This window comes from Culex pipiens, chromosome 1 (assembly GCF_016801865.2).
Source record: "Culex pipiens pallens isolate TS chromosome 1, TS_CPP_V2, whole genome shotgun sequence".
NCBI lineage: Eukaryota > Metazoa > Arthropoda > Insecta > Diptera > Culicidae > Culex > Culex pipiens.
This window is the reverse complement of record NC_068937.1, coordinates 94,084,614-94,104,514: the sequence shown is the minus strand read 5'-3', so window position 1 is coordinate 94,104,514 and position 19,901 is coordinate 94,084,614. Positions and strand designations below refer to the sequence as shown.

Genomic DNA, 19,901 nt, shown 5'->3' with positions numbered 1-19,901 from the left:
AAGAAGCTTGAGTTGTGTGGGTTGCGTTAGTTCAGGCATAAATCTGATAGGCAAGTTGAACAGTTTTTTTAGAAAACAAAAAAACTAAAATATCGTACCATATAAGATGGAATTAATGAAATAAGGAGACCGAGAAGCCCTGCATTTTTACAGTCAATGTAATGAAACCAGTCTTGAGTTAAATTGACTGGTTTAGTTTTTCGTACATGGCTTCTTTTAGCATAGTTGAAGATGACTTATACATCTCACCCTTGCTCTGAGTCAGTACGAGCAACACGCTAGAACACGCTTTGAGTGTTCGTGCCAGGCATTCACACCTTCTTTTCCGGTTACGCATTTGAACTCGTTCCGGGGGTGGTACATTGCGTAGGGTTTGATAAAAGAGGTAAACATCAACTGACAGGGTAGACTCTTTGTTTACACTCCGTTTTCGGCCCTATTACAATGTTTTGCTTGAAATGTCTGTGAATCACAGACAAATCTGATTATCTGGCATCATTGCTTGAAATTTTGAAAAAGTACACTGTGGGACAATTTTGACCAATTTGGCATTATTTTATAATCATTGAAATATTTGAAATTACATTATCATTTTTCAAAAACAAATTTAATAATTCAATTTGTTGGAAATCTAATGAACGGAGCATAAAAAATAACCGCGGTACTTTTTTTGTGAGCCATGGTTCGTTCGCTCCTTTTAGTGAACCGGCTCTTTGCGCGGATCACTCTTTTTTGCCCAACTTTAGTTTAGTCTGTTATTGAAAAGCTCTTTATTGACGATTGTTTGTGTTTCAAATATGCCGGAATGGAATTGACGTTAACATCTTATAATGTGGCCCTCTTAAACCTTGCGGTTTCGTCAACGGATCCACAGGCGTGTATCGTTCTTTTTGCGACAAGAATCCGCCTCGATCCTGCGACCTCTGAATTGTGAATCCAGTTCGCGGTCCGATTGATCCACACAGACAGTCCGGCTCGTTTTATCAAACATCAACAGCTAAACTACTAAAACTAATTCTTCTTCCCACCAACTTAACCGCACTCATTTGTCATCCACAATCCAAACCCGTTGGCTCCGAACCAAACTGATTGCTCTCAATTAAAAATTAGCAAGTCAATCAGCACAAATGGAGGGCAGCCGGCGCCCATTCATATCCCAACGTAGTATTGTTACTTTCTTTTGGGACCACCACCAAGAACCGTCGGCAAATGTCCAACATAAATTAGCTAATTCAATCCAATCCTTTGCCGCGTCCGAGCTGGCCGCCACAAATCGTGCCATATATTGAGCCATAAGAACGATGGCCAAACGGGTTTTCGGTCAATTGAAATGCTTCATTTTTATTGACTGAGGTCACGTAATAATCGAATCAAGTCCAGTTTTTTATTAGTGCCAGAGTACACACAACAGTCAATGGTCAGTTTTATATAAATACAGTTATAAAGTGCACATAATACATCTCCTTTTCCATTTCTCCACTTTTGCAGGGTGGTTAAGTATACGTACTAAACTGCAACCATCATCCGGAATCGGTAGTCCCTCGCAGCTTGTTAGTTAGTTAGTGTAAAGAAGGTCGGTTTGGTTTTATTGGCTGTAACTAATGAAATGGAGTTTCATTTTTGTGGTTTTCCCGCCGCCCACCTCGGCGAACTGCTGTAACAGTTGAGCGATTTTATTGCACTCTCTGATGTATGGTGGTTCAGGGCGGTGGAGGTACATGGTAGTTTTGCTGCCCTGGAGGGTATTTTGGGTCAGTTGTGGAGTCCGGTGTGGTGCATGTTGGAGATGAATTTATAGTTTTATTACGGGATTGGGACCATTCCTGGCATCACCGTTAGCTCGTCGATCTGGGCAAAGAGAGAAATAATGTTGGAAAAATAAATTCAGTTTGTTTTGAAAAGTAATACTTTTCAATATTGTTTAGATTTGAACAGTGGAGTTTTTCAGTCAAGATAACACAAGCCAACACAATTGGAAAAAGTTACTACAAATTCTAAGCTCATGGAGAAACAGAAGTACGAACTTTAAACAAATTGAATTTATTGAATATTTCGTTAATTTCAATCAAATTGTTAAAATTTCTATTGGCAAGCCACAAACGATTCATTAGCAAATATCACGTTCACACGAAGTGAAACTTGTTTCTTCGAAAAACCTCTACCGCACATGTAATTCAATCAGACAGAAACCTCAACTTGAAGTGTATGCGCCGTTTCCTTTCCGTTCGACAGATTTCGATCCACGACGATGGCGGCGGATTGAAATCGAATCCCCAACCACCAAACCGCCGACTTGCCGATAAGCGGGATTAGCGTCGTATTAATTACGTTGCGAAGGTCTTGCGCTTACGTGAACATCCAGTGGAGCCTGCAAGCAATGTAGAATGCTATTCGTAATGTCCCCGACGTCCAGTTTTGGGAGTCTCTGGGCAAGGGCCGAATCAAACACCTTGATCATGTCCGTCTGCACCATTCCGGGGTGAATGCTCTGAAAAGGGGTTTGACTTCAGGATGCGAGATTTGATTTAAGAAGGTAGAATCTAGGACTTACGGTCAACCGAACAGGTAGCTTGAAGAACATCAACTCTTTACGAACAACTTCGGCAAGTCCGGTCAGAGCGTATTTCGAGGCCGGATACGTCCCGTACATCGGTACTGACACATCCGGAATCTTTTTTCCAAGAATGCTGTTGACGATGAAGATGTGCCCAGGACTACCACGTTCCTTCATATGCTTCACGGCCTCTCGGATGCAGATGCAAGTACCAACGACGTTCACGTTGAACGTGTCCCGAAAATCCGACGTATCACTCTCTGTAACGAAGAGAATTTCCTTCCCATAAAACTACTCCACAATCTTCAACCCCAACTCACGTGTCACAAAGTTACACCGAAACACCCCAGCATTGCAGATCAGCACATCAACCCCTCCCAACTCGTTCCGGATCCAATCGAACGTGGCCAGCAGATCCTCCTCGCTCGCCACATCGCACTTCCGGGCGTATATTCGACCAACCCCGGAACTAACCTGCTTGGCCATCGCCTCAACCAACTCGACACGGCGAGCGGCTCCGACGACCAGCATGCCGGCATTGGCCAGGGCCAGCGCAGTCTCGTGGCCAATTCCCGAACTGGCACCCGTAACCAGGGCCACTTTGCCAAACCACTTGTCCATGGTGAGCTGCGTAGCTGTAGTCTGCTGGAATGACCGTCTGATACTGACTTGCAAATCTGGATGGTGACGATCGTCGAAGGGTCGATTTAAATTGGTCTGGATTGAAGACGCGGGTTCGGTTGGCTTGCGGAGGAGAAGATATTAAGTTACCAGTGTTTGCTAAGGTAGCGACGTGGATAGGTGACTTGTACTTGGTAGTTGGCGAAGCCAAAAGTTGGATAACGTATGAAAAAAGGAATAATCCTAATGGCCTATCTACAATCACTTAGCTTAGAACATCTAAGTAAAGTAGTTACTTAGGAAAGTACGCAACTTACGGCCGTCATCCACAATCAACTTAGAAATTTTGCTGGGCTGATATACGTTGCTATGCAGTTGTTTGTTTACCTTTGATATTGAAACGTCAACTTACCGTAGATTTTGAAATTTTTCAAGCCATACGTCAGTTTCTAATTTGATTACTTTTCCATTGTAGAAGCTCGGCTTCATTTCCATTGATTCAAATTCCTAAGCTAAGTGAAATTTTCTAAGCTAAGTGATTGTAGATAGGCCATAACACCAATGCACTGCAGGGGGTTAGCGAAATCAAAGAAATCGATTTTCAGGAAAAAAATGCGATTTTATTTACTCTGATATGATTTTTTTTTCTCGTGAAATGCAAGTAATATTTTTCTAGACTTACTCTTTTTTTTGCTCTTGTTGATTTTTTTTTAAGAAACAAAATAAATTGCTTGATAACCACAGGTCTTGGCGGTCTCTTTGTCAAGATTTCTGATTTAAACGTTCGAATAATTAAATGAGGAGTGCACTCAAACGTATGAATTTCTAGATTTTTTTTTATTAATTTTGCTCAATTGCAATGATTCCTGTTCAAATTACACTCAAACCCCGATGGTTTGACACCAACTTTTGTCAAACGAACGGGAGCACTTTTTAGTTTGACACCCCTTTTACACGGAGTTCACACACACTACCAAACGTTTGTTTTGAAAGTGTGCGTAAGCGCCGTGTAAATAGTGACAGTTCGTCACTTTTTAGTTTGGCTTTGACCAACCAACGGGGTACAAACTAAAAAAGTGTCAAACGAAAAAGTGACCAACCACCGGGGGTTGAGTGTATACAAATGCTGATATTTTATTTTGAAAAAATATTCTGCAAACTAATTTCTACATTTTATTTTGATCGATAAAGCCAATAAATTTAACCCTCTACAACCCAACCCCGCCTTTAGACGGGCTTCGATTTAAAAAATCGCCAAAAATCCATTTTCAATCAATTTTTGATCTTTACAAAGCCGGGTCCGGTGGTTTAGTGGTTAGCGTGGTAACCTCTAAATCCCAGTATGGCCTGGGTTCAATCCCAGACATACCCGGTGGCATTTTTCGAGACGAGATTTGCCTGACCACGCCTTCTATCGGATGGAGAAGTAAAACGTCGGTCCATTTGCGTAAAAGAGGTCTTGGGTGACTCACCACACATAACGTTCGGACGCCTAGAAATGAGCAGAAACTTGCAACAGAGCCCACAAAAGACCCGGGGGTCGTTAAAGTGGATTAATTTGCTTTTTTTTTTGGAAAGAAGAACTCTTAAAATTTTAGAAAATTTATGGGTTGGAAGTTTTACTTGTTTTATGTGACTTCGCCAATGTTTTTAAGAAATGTCATTTTTTTTGGGGGCAACTTTTGCTCTGTTTTTCACACACACAAAGAAAAAATACTCTAAATTTAAAAAGATCGTTCGTTGGATTAAAAGTTCGCGTTGGTGAATATTCGTAGAAAGTTCAAACTTTTCAATTTAAAAGTTGGAAAGTTTTTGATACTACCATGCATTTATGGATCAAAATTGTTGTATCGGTAAAAGTGTTTCACTTTTAATTTGAAAAGAAACCTTTTATAGCAAGAATAAACAACATTTAATACTACAGTGATAGTTTCAGAAAAATGGGCTTGATTTTATGTTTATTTTTAAAAGTTTTAAACAGTATGTTAAAAAAAGACATTTTGTTATTGTATTTAACGCTTCTGGCCAAAATCCGAGTCCAAGCTGTACCGATTCTTAGGGAACGCCACCGGTCACTTCCGAAGACCCCAAGCTGGACGGTTCCAGACGGACGTTTCTACGCGCGACAGCAAAGTAGAGAACAGGATGGTCACGTTGCCGGCCTTCATCAGGACAGGTTTGGAGAAGTTGACTGTAGATTCGGCAAGGGTGATCGACGTTTCCCGGCTGGAAAGTGAAGTGCCTGAACGGGGAGTTCCAGATTCTGGAAGCGCATCCGGAACATTGGGTTGATGAGGCCCTCAGAACGGAATTCGATTTCGAGAACTTCATCCTCCTTCGAGAATGACACAGATTTTTTCGGCACGCTGTCCAGGTTCATTCGGCTGGAGCTGCACCGTCGCGAGATGAGCATTTGTGGGCGGTTAGTTACTAAAAGAGATGGAAGTTAGTGAAGTTGGCAAGCCACTGCACACATTCTCATTACTCACCGGTGTTGTAAACCGCCGGCACCGAGTGCAACATCCGCTCTGGCCACCTCCGATTATCCCGCTTCTCGTCGTCCTCCTCTTCGTCGGCTCCTTCTCCTTACCGTGAAAATCACCTGTCTCGTACTTGTCCAAAACCCGGATGTTTATCTTCTTCAACGCAATCTCGTTGTTCACGCAACGCTTCGGCAGCGCCATCTCCTCGATGATCTCGCCCAGTCCTCACGCGAATTGACCTTCAACCACCAATCCCGGGCCACCACCACCCAATACAACCGGTGCGAATCCACATTCCTACCTCTCATCCTACAAAAACAAACAAAATCAATCACAAACCCCAAAAAACATCCAAGCTTCCTTCTTACGCATTCCGGCCGTGGAACAGCTGCAGTTCCTGCAGGAAGCTGACCTTGTCCTTTTCGAGCACTCGACCTCGTCCCGCTCCTGCACCACCCTCCTTCGAAGGCGTTCCGCTGCTGCTGTTTGGCTCACGAAGGTTTCCGCGTCCGAGTCCTGGTTGCTGCCGCAGTCGGCTTTGCTTTGCGTCCTAGACTCACCAGCACCACCGGACCCACCAAAGTGTTTGTTTACATTTGCGACTTAGGCGTACACGGTTACACGAGAACGTCAAAATGAAAGAAATTTTACAGTCGAATTAAAAGTAAAAACTTTTAAATCAGTGAGCAATGGGATTTTCAAAAACTGTAGCAGTAAAAGTTTTCATTTTCAAAACAAGAAAAAAACTTTTAATGTAGCAAATTTTAACAACTTTTTAATTCAAAAGTAAGTTACTTTTGTCATTACCGTAATATTTTTTTGTGTGCAAACATTTCCTACACTTTAAGTAAAAAGAAGGAGGCAGCAATTTTTCTAGTGCCCCAGACAATGCCTCTACGCATTTATTTACAATTTAAATGATAATGGTGCCATTTTAGAGCAGAAAATGAGAAAAATTGCAAAAAATTGAAAAAGTTACTGTTAAAACATGGATAAATTAGATAGGCAAAATGTAATGATAGGAAGTGGTAGAATAGGCCAAATACTACCGAAAATAAACAAAAACTAAACAAGATAAATGCAAATTCAAATACTAAAAATGAAACAAGAAAAACATAAAACAAGAGAAGTAAAGTTTTTCGTAGAACAAAAGTTGCTCAAAATGACCTCCTGAACACGGGAAAAATAAAAACACGAAAAAAAAATTTGGGCAGTAGAGGGTTATGAGTTTTATTGGGCAAAATGATTTTTTTTCTAAAGTCGTTTGAGCCTTTCAGTAGGGTTTTGGTAATTTTGTTCAAACTAAGCATTTTAAAGTGCTAAAATTTCTGTTCGGGGATTACTTTAATGTATCTTTATGATCAGTTGTGAAATGAAAAGTTTTGTTTTGTTTTGTACACTTTTAGAGTAATAAAAAAACTATTTAACTGAAAATATGGATTAGAAAACTTACATGTTCAAATATTGGCATAAATGCTATTTACAGTCTTTCAATGTATATTGATGAGAAAGTTGCAATTGATCTCCCAACGAAATATGTTTTGTAATTAGGAATGCCACATGTTTTTTTAATGTCTGTAAAAAAGCCTATGTATGTCTGTGCATTTGTGTAAAATTCAAATATATCAATTTATAGTCATGGAAATCCATCAGAAATTGCCTTTTAAAGCATTTTAAGACTAACGAAATTTTTACAAAATGTAAATTTAATGAAGTTTTTTTTAAAGTCAGTGCACCTTAAAAAATATCCCTGCATAAACTCAAATGTCTGTGAATTACAGACAAATCTGATTATCTGGCATCATTGCTTGAAATTTTGAAAATTACACCGTGGGACAAATTTGACTAAAAACAATGATGCATTGCATTGTTTTTAGTCAAAATTGTACCACGGTGTAATTTTACGTTGTCTATACACTCAAACCCCGGTGGTTTGACACCAACTGTTGTCAAACGAACGGGGTCACTTTTTAGTTTGACACCCCTTTTACACGGAGTTCACACACACTACCAAACGTTTGTTTTGATAGTGTGCGTGAGCGCCGTGTAAAAAGTGACAGTTCGTCACTTTTTAGTTTGACTTTGACCAACCAACGGGGTACAAACTAAAAAAGTGTCAAACGAAAAAGTGACCAACCAGCGGGGGTTGAGTGTAGTAACCAAATGTTGTTGATACTTTTTCACGGACACAAACACACAAACATCAGTATTTGTTTACGTTTTACACTGCGGCTGTCGTGCGCTCATTTTCTCTTGTCCTTCGAGATGATCGGCAAAATCTATTACTTCTTGATAGGCGCAATAACTTAAGAAACAAAATATGTGTGATGATATGCAGTTGGGTCCTGATTGCTCCAAAAAGACTCATTCACTCGCAATCACAAATAAAACGCGACGAAAAACTGCTCTGACCGTTTCCTACCATTTGTCACTTACACACCGATCGCTACTGAATACTCTCTCTTTGCTCTCCCTCTCATTTCAATCGAGTAGTAGAGTGAATGGCTCAGAGAGGCTGATTGCGCTATGTCGCTCAAAGCTGACGCGAAATAGTCTGCGAACGCCTTTGTTTCGATCATTTATTAAACTGCTTAAAATTAATGCTATAAAAAAAATGCAATGTCAAAGGCACATTTGAGTTTGACAGCGATTTCCACCATGCCAGATTCTAATTGACGGCAAAATGTGGTAGTGCTGGCCAAAAGAGCGCCGCGCTTGTACTTGGTTAGATTCTCTCCGCTCTGAGCATACTCTTTTGTGACTCCGGTCGAAATTTGAAATTGAAATTAAATATGTCTCTATTGAACTTTCTTATAATAATTACATTTCTTTTACATGCTAAGTGGTATGGCTTAATGCTCTTCATCTTTGTTGTATTTTGCGTTTGATTATTAACTGATCACATTTATTTATTTTTTTCAAATTGTTTTACATTTTTGCATTGAATTGAATACATTTGGGTTAAAAAGAAAAAAAATCACTTAATCAACTAATCCTAACTTAAAACTAAAAAAAATAAATTCATTGAAATATTAAAAATCATTAGAACGAGTAAACTACGAACTATATATTTTAAGATGAATGCTCCAAGGATGCTTACTTGTTCCTGGCGAATTTTGCACCCACGCAGTGTTGTTGTCATTTCGATGAAAATATTCAGAAGTTCTTGTGGTGAAAACAGGTCACTACTGCCTTCATGGCCACGCCCATTTTCCTATTTTCAGCTTAGTTCTTTTTTCTTCCAGCGCTCTTTTGGGTCTGCTTAGTGCTGCCAAAATTGATTAAATTTTAAGCAAACACTCACGAAAAGTAGCATTTATAGAGAAAGTTTCATGGCATCACTGGCTCACTCCAACAGGCGCTGCAGGTGGTGTTGGTGGCCACCCTTTGTTCTTTATTCGCCTTCGCTTCTCGCTCGGTTTTCTTCAGCCTTCGATTGGAATGGGTCGTCAAAAGTCAAACGTCAAAAGACTTGGCGCATTTGTTTTTTTGATGGCGCTTGCTAATTATTTACATGTTTCGGAATAATTTTTCAAGTGAGTGACTAACTAATGTTCAAAAGAACATGTTGCCGGTAGTTGGAAGCAAATTTATATCTTAAGCGCTTTGAAAACGTTAGCGCAAGTGAAAAGATATTGATGGCGACTTTCGTTAAGCAGTTAAGCTCTCATCTTGCGTGTGGATGTGTGTGCCAACAAAATGATGAGAAATGGTCTCGCAAAATAGAAATTATGATCAAAAGTGCATTAAATTTGATCTTTTTGGCCAGTAAGTGGCATACATTTGCGTGCTTAATCGAGGCGGTGTTGTTGCTGGTAAGTTTATAGCCTGAATAGTATTTTTGGAGCTTTAATCGGGCATCAAACTCTCCATATGACGAAGATAGGTGTTTGATTAGAAAGGGAAGATTTCCCCTATATTTGCTTATTAATTATTGCATTTTATTTTTAAACTATTTTTTTTTGGACTGGACTGGACGCAAAGAGATGATAACCCCTTTCAGTAGATTAATGACCATCTCTGTTGTATAACTACACAGTAAAAAAATGTGTAAATTTTTAAGGTGTAATTTTGAAAGGTTGAATATTAGGTATCTCTTTAATGATGTGATTTTACCTCAATTAGGGCTGAAATTTGGCTTAACATCACAGAAATGGTAAAATTACACATTTTCAAAGGTAAAATTACACATTTTTTTCTGACATAAAAGATGTACCCCTTCCCAGATGTAATATTACCATGATTTTTTTTACTGTGTACATAATAAATCTTATTTTCACGAATTTTCACGCTGAAGCCTTTCTGTCTTTGGCTTGCTTTGATTAGAAAAAGAGGGACGAGTAGACGTGAGCGTGAAAATTTACTAACCCTATAACAATACCCTTACAGACGGACAGGGCCGACGACGGCCCGAAAACCGCCGGACGGCTCGACAAAACGGCCCGAATTCCGACGGTTTGTCCGACGGAATTCGGGCCCTTTTCGTGCGTATATGCAACACTTTGTCCGACGATCGTCGAAATCGACGTTTGAGAAAATCGACGTTGACGGGCCGTTGTCGGGCCGATTTCGGGCGACTTTGTTATTCAGATTGTCCTGCCATTGTCTGACGTTTGATTTTCGATTTTTTGCGATAATTAGATGTTTATAAAACAGATTTAAATTGCATGTTTTTTTATTTCTCATCATAAATTAAACAACATTATAATAGGCGTTATAAGTGCAAATGCGAGCCTTCATGATCTCAGACGTCTCAGAATTTGTCTTCGGTGGCAAAAGTTGCATGTTTTGACTTTGTCTAAAAGAGAATGTTGATTGAGGAAAATGTAATCAAAAATTGTACGCTGAATTTGTATACCTCTTCCATTATTCCGCAAAGCTGACATGCACTCATTTTATAACAAAATTGAAACATTATCACACCGGAAAAAAAAAACTCATCACAATGGCAACCAACCAAAAATTAACTGTCATGGTCATAACTGTGTCATCGCCTGCCTAGTTTTTTGCAAACGCTGAAAAACGCACGACAATCGCCCGAAAAGGCAGGACTCAATCGACATCGAGTAAATAACGCTTCGAATCGCACGACCGCAGGACTTCAGTCTAACAGGGTAGCAATAATTTCAATTAAATCATTGTTTTTTTTTGTGTCAGGCAGGGTTGTTAAAATATCAAACTATCAGCTCTCAGCAACTACAATTATCACGCCTGAATATTCATGCCCCTAAATACAACTGCTCTCCTCTCCGTATTGATAGTATCAGCGCCGAACATAGCCGAACACGTTTTTGTGTTTACACACTCGCGTTTGACGTTCTCCCTTTCTCTCTCATTCCCGCTTCAACCAGGGATGCCAGATGAAATTTTGAGTTATCTGCAAATTTTTTTTCAAATATCTGCAAAAATCTGCAAACTTAAATACACGTAAAACAAGGTTTATGGATTCGTATCCTACAATTCTGTTTAACTAAATTATGATGTTTAACTTAAACAACGTTTAATGTATGTTTATGCACTTAAATCTGTGTGAAAACAAACTATTTAGCTAAAATTATTTGCAATAAATTCAGTTAATTTGAAAAAAACGTAATGAAATGTACTATAGTTTCAATTAAATCTTATTAACCTACATGATCAAAAGTCTGGATCGAATTGCATTGTGTTTCCCTTAACGATAAAACGACAGGATAAGTAGAATTTAAAAACAATACAAACAATATTTTTAAAGTTAAACATTTTTATCAAGATACCTTTTGTATTTTATTTCTCAATGTGTTTTTCTATTTCAAGGTTAGGCTAATATAAAAATACGTTTTAGGGGTTTTTTCCAATGTGTTTCGAAAACAAAAATTTTACAAAAAATTAACTGTCATTTGAAATAATTTTAAATAAATGATTAGGGCACGGTTTTAGTTTTGTGATACTTTTGGATAACTTAACAAAAAGTTAAAATATAATTAGCGATAGTCTTATTTCGTGCAGTATTGTATCTAAGGAAATTATTGTTTCAACAGTTTGAGCAGATTTCATGTAATTATAATTTTTTTTTGAATCTCTTAAGTCCATGTAGCATATTTTCAGATAAGTTTAGTTTTTTGATAACTATTTTAATTGCTTATTCTTCTTGCACCACTTTACATGACATGTTTACTATTCGTATGGTCATGTCAGTTATTAACATAAACTTCAAAATTATGTTATATATTATAAGTGGAAAGGAGTTTTTGTTGCATCTCGCAGTTAAAATACATGTGCGATAATTTTCTAAATTGATACGAAAATTCTTATTTATTTCAAATATTTATAAGTCTCTGAATTATAATTCATTCATACGACAATTTATTGTTCGCTATTCACGAAAAGAAAATAAGTAAAAGAAAATAAATGGGAATGGAAATGCTAAACTAAACAATTCAATAGAAAAAATGTTTTGTGTTCTAAAATATCACAAAAACTTAAAAAAAAGTCGTTTATAATTTTGAAACTTATTTCAATAATTAGATCTAAGTTAAACCTCTCCCGCCCATGGTTACTTCAGAGCACCAAAACTTTGAACTCTCAAATATACTGACACAACTTTTCATGGTGCTTCAAGTTGCAGTTGTTCATGTAGAATGTATGCTAACATCTCTCCAAATTTAATCAAATTTGGTTAAGCACAAGCAAAGTTACAGTGCGAAATGTTAACAAAAATCTTAGGGGAATAAATAAGACCTGTTTCCGAATGCCCGTAACAATTACAAAACACAACATTTTCTGAAACAAAAAATGTTTTGCTATCATTTGAACCTTGAACAAGAACCCCTGTGAATAACATTGTGAGTTTGGACCGATTTTGAGTGTTTTTCAACCTTTTCCGTTTGGTGCACCAGATATTCAGGAGCACTTTTTCCAATTACAAAAAAAAATATTTTAATCAAAACAAAAGTTTATAAACGTTATGACTATTCCAAAATAAGACAAAACATTGTTATTAGACCGATGGTTTTATAAGTTCCTGTTTGTGAGTTTTGAATGATTTAATCAAAGAAATCTGAAAGTGCAGAGATTTTAGAATTTGTATTTCATGCTTAAGAAATATGGTCTTACAGAAAAGAATTAGTAGTTTTCAACAAATTTCGATGCATTTTCAAACAACTGATCCAATAGATTTGAAGAAAATCAGTTTTTGTGACTTAAAAAAAGTTGCGCATCTGTGCTCTGGGTGCACCACTTCAAATTCAACTTTTTTGCACCAATTCGATATTTATGGGTTAAAGTAAAGTAAAAAAACGAAGTTGACTTTATAGCTGTCGGCCACCATTGCTAGTACCAACCACTAGTGTCTTCCTTTTTATCTACAAGGACTTCGCCGCCCTGGGCTGTGGCAAATGGGCAGTATTCATGATTGCTGAGAGTCGCAGGACTCTCGCCCTTTGCTATTAGTAAGTATCCAGCAAAGCAAAGGGTAAAGCATGCATTTGATACTGTCAACTCCCATTCGGCTGTGTTCTCGTCGCTGTCATGTTGTAAACTGGAGCCGAGGGAGGTCCTGTTGTGAATTCTAGTTGGAGGTGGTCCGAAGATCATTGAAGAAGGTAGAATTCGCCATCACCCAAGACACGAAGGCACGAAGGATAGACCATGTCTTGGGGGGTGAAAGGATGATAGGATTTAGTGATAATACCACAATTTTAATATTTGTCTTTCTCTCTTATTTCAGACAAAATGTCTGGTCCGAGTCCAAGGTGTTGCAGAAATCTTCCACCATACAGAATGGGGTCTTCCTTCTATCATTTCCTATATTCTGAAAAAGGTGGTGCCCCGAATGTGGACATATAGTTTATCACATTTACTCCATATTGTGTGAACGTGACATGCTGTATGTTTGCTCTTGGTGCATTGGCTATTTTCAAAAACTAGCTAGATTTTTCCTATTCTTTTAAGATAAAATTTAGTAAAATCTATACATCTATTTATTTTGCTATTGCTATAACTTGTCTCTTAACCCATAAACTTTAACTATTCAATTATTCTAACTTGGAATCGCAATACATTATTGTAGAAATGTAACTGCTGAAAATAATTTGGTAAGAAATTTGGGCATAACTGTTAATATGATTAAAGGTACGTTCAAACTGTTTTATTATATATGTTAGCTATTCAAGTTTGTTTGTCTTGTCCCATATTTCACAACTTCAGTTGTTTTCTAGTAAGCTTCTCGTTACAAGTTGGTAGTTCTGAAGGTTTCTTTTTTTTTTTTTGTTTTTTTTTGTTTTTTTTTTTGAATTATCAATATACAATAAGTTCTTTTGAAATACATAACAGAGTTTTGGAGTTCCTTTCAGCTGTGTGTTACATCATAATCCATTTTGGAACAATTGTTGCTTGTAGTTAAGGGGTTACCGAAAGTAAGAAAAAGATAAGAAAAAAAAAAAACTTACTAAAATTGCAAGGGAAAGGGGATAGAAATAGAGAAAGCTTAAAACTAGATCACAATTTTTTATCCTTTATAGATGTGCTTGATCATCAGCTCCCCGAGGGCCAGAAATTGCTCCGCCTTGTTACGGCAGGTCCGAAACCGCGTCATCATCTCCCCCGCGAGAGCAAAGAACTCCGGCAGGGTGAAGAGATCTTCCGCGGTGACTCCTTGCTGGGTCGCATCGCCGCTACCGGCAGCGACCACGCTCGCAAACGACCGCCCCCATCCAGGAGGGAACGCTGGGTTGTCCGCTGGAACCGTACGCTGGCCAGCTGCAGGAACGGCTGCGCTCGTACTTCGCTGAGGAGGATGGGACGCTGCTGCTTTCTTCTTCCTCTTTTCCTGCTCCTCGAGGTAGGACTTCCGCGCGACGCATCCGCGGTAATTACCGGTATGGTTACCGCCGCAGTTCGCGCACTTGATGCGCGCCTTGGTTTGCTCTGCCTTGTCCCCCAGGTCCGCCTTGCACGGCAGTGCACACGCCTCAGAGAGGTGTGTTTCACCGCACTTCACACAGCGGGGCGGGAGGTTGCAGTTCCGCGAGCCGTGGCCGAATTTCTGGCAACGGTGGCATTGTGCTGCGTCCGACGGGTTCTTTGAGTAGAACCGCCAGTTTACCCAAAAACCGTCCAACGCCTTAGTCCGCCGCAGGTCTTGAAGTTTGACGGTGCCGCGATCGAAGTACAACAGGTACAGTGTGTGTGTACCTGTGACTGTTGTCTTCCGCGAGAGGACTTTTATGTCTCGCGGCGTTATTCCGACACCCGAGAGGTGCTCCTTGAGGACGGAGGTCGGGCGGTCTTGGTACCCCTGCAAGACGATCTTAACAGCGGTCTTCTGCACGGGGTCGAATGTGTAGAATTTGAAGTTTTTACGCTTCAATTTCTCCACAACCAGGTCGAAGTTCTTTTGGTCAAATGTGAACACTTGCACTGACGATTTACTTATTTTTAGGCAGTACACGAGGCCTTCCAGCTGCTCGTCAACATCGTCCGCCAACGTGTCCAAAACGAAAATTGGTGGTGGTCGTCGTTCCTTTGGAGTAATTACTTTTTTTGGCGAAATCACTTTTTTCCGTGTACGACCATCGTCGTCGTCGTCGTCGGTAGTGCTACCGTCGGTGTTGTTGTTGTTGCTTTCCTCGTCACTCAGTCTCGCGAACTTGTTACTGGTGGGAATGTTGGCGGATGTTGAAGCGCCATCGGTCGACGGATTGCCGGAAGTAGCTGAACGGAGCCTAATAGGGCTGCGATCCTGGACGCGGTAATTAGGGTGTAATAACTTGGGGTCGAATCCTTTGGCGCACACACTCCCCGGCGCGATGGCGGACGACGCGGCGTTGGTTTGTTTACCTTTTTGCACACGGCCGGTAGACGAACTTCGCGGGTTTTTCGAGGCCGCACTCGAACTGCCACGGCCACGGCCGGCCCTTGGCATGCTGCAGGAGCAAACTCGCGGCTAATCCCGGTAAATTACGGCGAAAAATTTCGAAAAAACGATGGAGCACTGAGCACTTGACTGCTGCTTGCACTCGTGCGTACACGGAGGTCTTCTGAAGGTTTCTTTATTCTTTCTTTCTGTGTTAGTCTGTTATTCAATGTTCGATTTTATTTTACATTGTACTTATCCCATTTTTTCTCTCTTTTTCTTTTTCATGTACCTTGCGAGCATACGATGACCGAAAAAGTCATTGTATCAGCCAACACACGTGTATTTTTCACAAAGCCGCGAAACAGAACAAGTATTTTTATAAGTGCGTGAATAACAATCGGTCGTAGAAGCTCAAAAAATGTGAGAACAATATCGCGTCGTGGTTAAGTGATAATAAGGCGAAGAAAGTAGACGACGATTCCGCATGAAGAATATAGCGGAAATTAGGTGTTAATTGCACAATGGATGAAGGTTTGAAGTTGACACTGTCAAAAGGGAATGGTAAGATGCAATAGTAATATTGCTAGGTTTGATAGTGTCAAAAGGTAAGATTAAGGAACAAGGATTATATGAACCTATATTGTCATAATTATTGTATTCACTGAAAATTCTATCCACTTTCTACCCCCAATGTGTCCTGCACTGGGGGTGCCTGGGGTAACTTCGAGTTGACCTGGGCCGCCCGAGGAATTATGTCGTAGGTGGTTCGTGTACTTCTCACTCACCTCTCCTCGCGGCAAGGTTTTCCGTAGGTCTACACTCGAACATGCAACATGGGACAGCATGAATCTTCAGCTGAAGCCGGACGAATGTATTCCGAAATTACAGAATTACAGAATTACAGGACTTCGCCGCCCTGGGCTCCTAAGTGTACGAATGGCACGGAGCGACGGCTTCGAATACCCATATTTACACAAAGAATTTTAAAACTTTAGTAAAGTATTTCCTGCATTATTGTACCAAAATTTAACCATTTACTTTTTTACGATAAGCAAACAGCTCTGGGCGTTAGAGGTTTAACGAAATCAATCAATGTTTTACATTTTTAATTTTCTTGTAAAGCCGTTGCAAATAATTTTCAAAGTTTATGTCACCCCCTTCAAAATTTGTCCAAAAAATCAGAGGGCAAAAAAAAAATATCAAAAAACTTCAAAATGAAATTCCAATGCACAGCACCGCAAAAAACTTTTTTTCCGCGAAAAATTAAATTTCGTCAATACTTAGATATTTTGGAAACTAACTTTTTTTGCACAAACAAATTACTGAGCGAACGAACCCAAAAGAACTAAAATTGGTTTAGTTTGAGCCAAGATATGGGAATTATTGAGTATTTAAAACCCAAGTGATACTTAAATGGTTAACAAATCTGTAATGTAAATATATAAACTATAAAATACAGTCCACACCAAAATCTCCTAAACCTTTGCAATGTTTTATTATGGAAAATCAAATCACATTAAAAATAATTTATGTCTTTCTGGCTCATTTATGCCCCAAAATCATACGAAGTGATCTGGAAACATGTAACGTGTGTAAGAATGTTTATAAATATTAGGGTGTTTCATCAAAACAAAAAAGTTCTCAGAATCAGGCAAACCGAGGTTCCCCTAGTAGAGGATACCCATAGGGACTCTCATGCCAAATATCAGCCCATTTGGTTGAGAATTGGCCTGTCCCCAGCGGTTTAAAGTTTACATTTAAATTACTATGGGATTTTTGTGCTTTTCGTTCAATCGTTCCTACAGGTCTGGGGACAACATGGATTCACTCGGAATAAAGACAGGTGTGTAGGGGATGGTCCAATGAACAAATTCCAGAAGGAATTAGGGTTGTCCGTTTTGTCCCCAAGGTGCGCATTGGATCGACGTCCGGTGTCTCCAGAATCAACGATTCACCCTTCAAATGTACGCATTGTCCTTAGTATGCTATGACGGCTAGGTGAAAATTACGACGCCCCATGTCAGACGGTGAACACGTGGCAGAGCAAACACTCAAGTTTTGGCTCAGACACATTCTTTAAAGTAATAAAATTACAATTATTGATGTTCCTGTAACAATTTGAACTATTCTAAATAACATAACATGATGATTTTGTAATAATAATGCAATCGATGCTTCTCCACGTGTTCACCGTCTGACATGGGGCGTCGTAATTTTCACCTAGCCGTCATAGCATACTAAGGACAATGCGTACATTTGAAGGGTGAATCGTTGATTCTGGAGACACCGGACGTCGATCCAATGCGCACCTTGGGGACAGAACGGACAACCCTAATTCCTTCTGGAATTTGTTCATTGGACCATCCCCTACACACCTGTCTTTATTCCGAGTGAATCCATGTTGTCCCCAGACCTGTAGGAACGATTGAACGAAAAGCACAAAAATCCCATAGTAATTTAAATGTAAACTTTAAACCGCTGGGGACAGGCCAATTCTCAACCAAATGGGCTGATATATGGCATGAGAGTCCCTATGGGTATCCTCTACTAGGGGAACCTCGGTTTGCCTGATTCTGAGAACTTTTTTGTTTTGATGAAACACCCTAATAAATATGTACCCTTTAGTCATTTCAAACATTATGTTCACAGAAAAAAATAATTTAAATTTGGAAGCTGTAATTTTGGAAGGTTGAATATTACCTCTTTTATGATGTAATTTTACCTCAATTTAGACCTAAAAAGTGTCATTACACCAGAAAAGTGGTAAAATTACACATTTCCAGAGGTAAAATTACACCTTTTTTCTGACATAAAAGATGTACCCCTTCCCAGATGTAATATTACCATGATTTTTTTTTCTGTGTTCAGAAACATAAAAAAAAAACTTGAAACCTAGCTCTAAATTTTGTAAATTAACTCATGCTGAAAATTGTGGAACAATAAGTTAGTAAAAAGATGAATTCTGAAAAATCTTTAAAAAAATATGATATATATGATAATGATTTTTTTTAAATATTGTGTTTGTTTGTTCGTTTGTTTATCACAAGTAAATCTGTAGAACTTCATAAAAGTAAAACTTGGATCAGTCGAGACTGGGCTGTATGTGTTATCATAAATAAAATGATTTTTTTGTTAACATGTAAAAGTCAACACTTTATTGTCGATTTGCTCCTCGATAAACTTGACCCTTGAACAAAACAAAAAAAATGCTGTCGTTTTGATATAAACATTGATGAATCCATACTGTAATCTTCATGCAAAATCGATTTATCTTTTGTATGATATTTTCGCTCAATCTTTCCATACACGGTCCCATCAATGTAAATGCATGGAGAGACGATTGTTGCATATATTCAAATAAATAAAAATATGTAAGATATTTAACTTCATATTAATATTGCCAATATGTTGTTTTTGAATAAAAGTTTCATTTTTTTATTTTTTATTTCAATCAAAACCGAATTGAAAAGCACTCAAATTGCAATTTATGTTTTAATAAATCTTATGTATGCCTCTAGCCAATAGTCCTACAGTTCCATTTTTTGTGAGTTTAATTCATCCTCCAATACCGACAATTTATTTTCTATGTATTTTATTTTATCCAGTATTTTAATTTTTTTCCAGCATATTTTGGATTTATTTTGTTAACAGTTGAGCTTTATTACAAGAAATTCCTCCAGATTTGATATTTTTGTGTACCATTAATAAACCATTAATTAAAAAAATTGATGGTGAAAAAATGCTTGCCTTAGTATTTAATCTATCTAATCTAATCTAATCGAACACAAGCGCAGCCAGTCCGAAGAAAGCATCCTGGAAGAACTTGTGGTAAGATTACGCCTCAAGTCCTTTCTTGTCAATATTAATGATTACAGTACATCCGAGTTACCCCGAAAATGTATAGCAAAAATTAAAGCGGCCAGGCCTACTGCGTTGCATTAACCGCAGAGACAGATTCTGTGAACGGATCACATTTCACAGAATCATCAGGGGAGGAAGGATGCGTGGACATACCGTACCAAACGCTCCGAATCAGTTGTGGTGTGGTGTGTTAGTGTAAGTATTTAAGTGTATAAAATGAAGATTTTAAGTTATACATATAAATTGAATTATTTTACTTCTATAGCGATTTTGCTATTTAATGTAAATATTTAAAAAAAAATCAAAACTAATGTCTTGTGCCCTTCCAGACAACTAGAAACGCTTTGATTTATTTTTTCTCTGTTTTTAAGTTTATCTCTGTTGGATTTTTCTGTGAGCAAAAATTTATTTTTAAATATCGATTGCATTAAAAACGAATTCTTTTTTTTTGTGCACTTTTTGTGCTACAAAATTTTTAAGAAAAATTGTAATAGTCTTTCAGAAATTTAAAATTATAATTATTTTAATGAACCCAATTAAATAAAAA

The 19,901-nt window shown here is 38.5% G+C and overlaps 1 protein-coding gene and 1 long non-coding RNA gene across 2 annotated transcripts; one reads left to right on the top strand and one right to left on the bottom strand.

Moving 5' to 3' along the window:
• Positions 1-1,338: 1,338 nt before the first annotated feature.
• LOC120426742 (farnesol dehydrogenase) lies at positions 1,339-3,590 on the bottom strand. Its single transcript, XM_039591520.2, has 5 exons — positions 3,493-3,590; positions 2,875-3,298; positions 2,552-2,814; positions 2,351-2,488; positions 1,339-1,848 (listed from the first exon to the last, which is right to left on the bottom strand). Exons 1-5 carry the CDS (start codon positions 3,499-3,501, stop codon positions 1,804-1,806), a joined length of 879 nt encoding a protein of 292 aa, XP_039447454.1. The 5' UTR covers positions 3,502-3,590; the 3' UTR covers positions 1,339-1,803.
• Positions 3,591-13,753: 10,163 nt separating this feature from the next.
• LOC128092970 (uncharacterized) lies at positions 13,754-15,927 on the top strand. The gene is made up of 2 exons (XR_008212132.1): positions 13,754-13,886; positions 15,681-15,927. It is a non-coding gene; the product is annotated as an uncharacterized LOC128092970 (long non-coding RNA).
• Positions 15,928-19,901: the final 3,974 nt, after the last annotated feature.